Consider the following 1,472-nt stretch of genomic DNA (forward strand, 5'->3'; position numbering starts at 1 on the left):
AACTGAGTGTTACCGGGTAAAATTGTATGTTACAGAGCAGAGGTGCATTTTTCTCGAATAGAGTTGTGTGGTATATACGAGAGCTGCATATTAGAAATCAGCCCTGCATCTATGAAGAAGAGGCAAGGCTGGGAACCAATTCTAGTCAACTGGACCAACCCAGCAGCCCCCCTGGCATGGTGGTCTTGCACTGGGCTGCTAAGCACTAGGTCAGCAGTCTGAAGGTGCCTGATGCTGCATGGGAGAAAAATGCGGGTTTCAATTCCTGTAAAGATTTGTTCTCAGAAACCCAGAGGGCTACTGCAGTTCTACCCTACCCTATAGGGTCACTATGAGTCAGAATTGACTGGATGGCAGTGGGTTTGAATTTTCCATGGACTGTCTGGCGCTGTGCCCTGGTGGTGCTGTGGATTAGGCATCAAGCTGCTAACCTTGAGGTCTGTGGTTCAACCCCCACCGCGACCCCAGGGGGAAAAGAGGAGGCTGCCTGCTCCTGGAAGGAGCATCACCATGAATCAGAACCACAGTATGGTGGTGGGTGTGGGTGGGTTTTCACAGCTTCAGGGTGTCAGGTGCTTCTGGGCATCCCCAGGACCCCACTGTTGCAGGGAGCCTGGGTAAGCACCTCTCTGCCAGATCAGGACACCGGGTGGGCCGATGAGAACTGTGTGCTCAGGAATATTGGGTTCAGAGCTCCCACCCTCCGGGCAGATGTTTGTGGAGACACATTTAGGCAACAGTGGTGCAAGTGGTTAATGCACGTGCTGCTCACTGGATGTTTGGAGGTTCAGGTCTATGCACAGGTACCACGGAAGAAAGGCCTGGCAGGCTACTCCCAAAAAGCCATCCACGGGGTGTGGGTGGTACCGTGGAGCAGAGCTCTGCTTGGACACATACTGGATCACCAAGCAACTGGGCTTTTTTGCTTTATATGTTCTGTATTTGTTTTCTATCCTTTCAACGTTAAGAGGGTTTCAGAGGTGGGGATGGCCGAATTCCAAGCAGAGGGACCGTGAGGAGGCATGAGGGCTGCCTTTGAGCTAGGAATCAGGGAGTGGAGCAGAGTGGCATGAGCCTGAGGGTGGCAGCCAAGCAGTGGGACCTGGCCAGGAATCCGCCAAAGTGTCGGATGGAGTGCTGGGTACCAGGGAGCCATGGAAGGTTCATGGGCACAAGAGACACTACTCGGTGCCACACCCCAGTCGGCATTGTACTCACCCTTCCCCACCCACCCGCCGCACCGACCCCTCCCCACGCTGACTCACAGCATGAGTCGCACAGTTGGCGGCGTGCTCATACTCCGTGGGCTGGTACCGCTTGTGGGCAGGGACGCGGTGGTTCATGAACCTGGAAGGAGAGCACAAGTCCACGGGAGCTCAGCTGTGGGAGGGAGTCGTGGTGTAGTGGTTACATGTTGGGCTGTGATCCACAAGGCCCGCAGTTCGAAACCATGGAGCACTCCTCAAGACAAA

General features: G+C 54.8%; 1 protein-coding gene across 1 annotated transcript in view; it reads right to left on the reverse strand.

Annotated features, from left to right (window-relative positions):
• The window catches only part of MMD2 (monocyte to macrophage differentiation associated 2), a 17,099-nt gene that overhangs the window by 13,094 nt on the left and 2,533 nt on the right, over window positions 1-1,472 (reverse strand). The window contains exon 2 of the mRNA XM_030888630.2: window positions 1,219-1,347. Coding sequence (XP_030744490.2) covers window positions 1,219-1,347 — 129 coding nt within the window. The remainder of the gene's footprint in view (window positions 1-1,218; window positions 1,348-1,472) is intronic.

The sequence above is a fragment of the Echinops telfairi genome, unplaced genomic scaffold (assembly GCF_000313985.2).
Source record: "Echinops telfairi isolate 266 unplaced genomic scaffold, ASM31398v2 ScPeMD7_5;HRSCAF=22, whole genome shotgun sequence".
Lineage (NCBI taxonomy): Eukaryota > Metazoa > Chordata > Mammalia > Afrosoricida > Tenrecidae > Echinops > Echinops telfairi.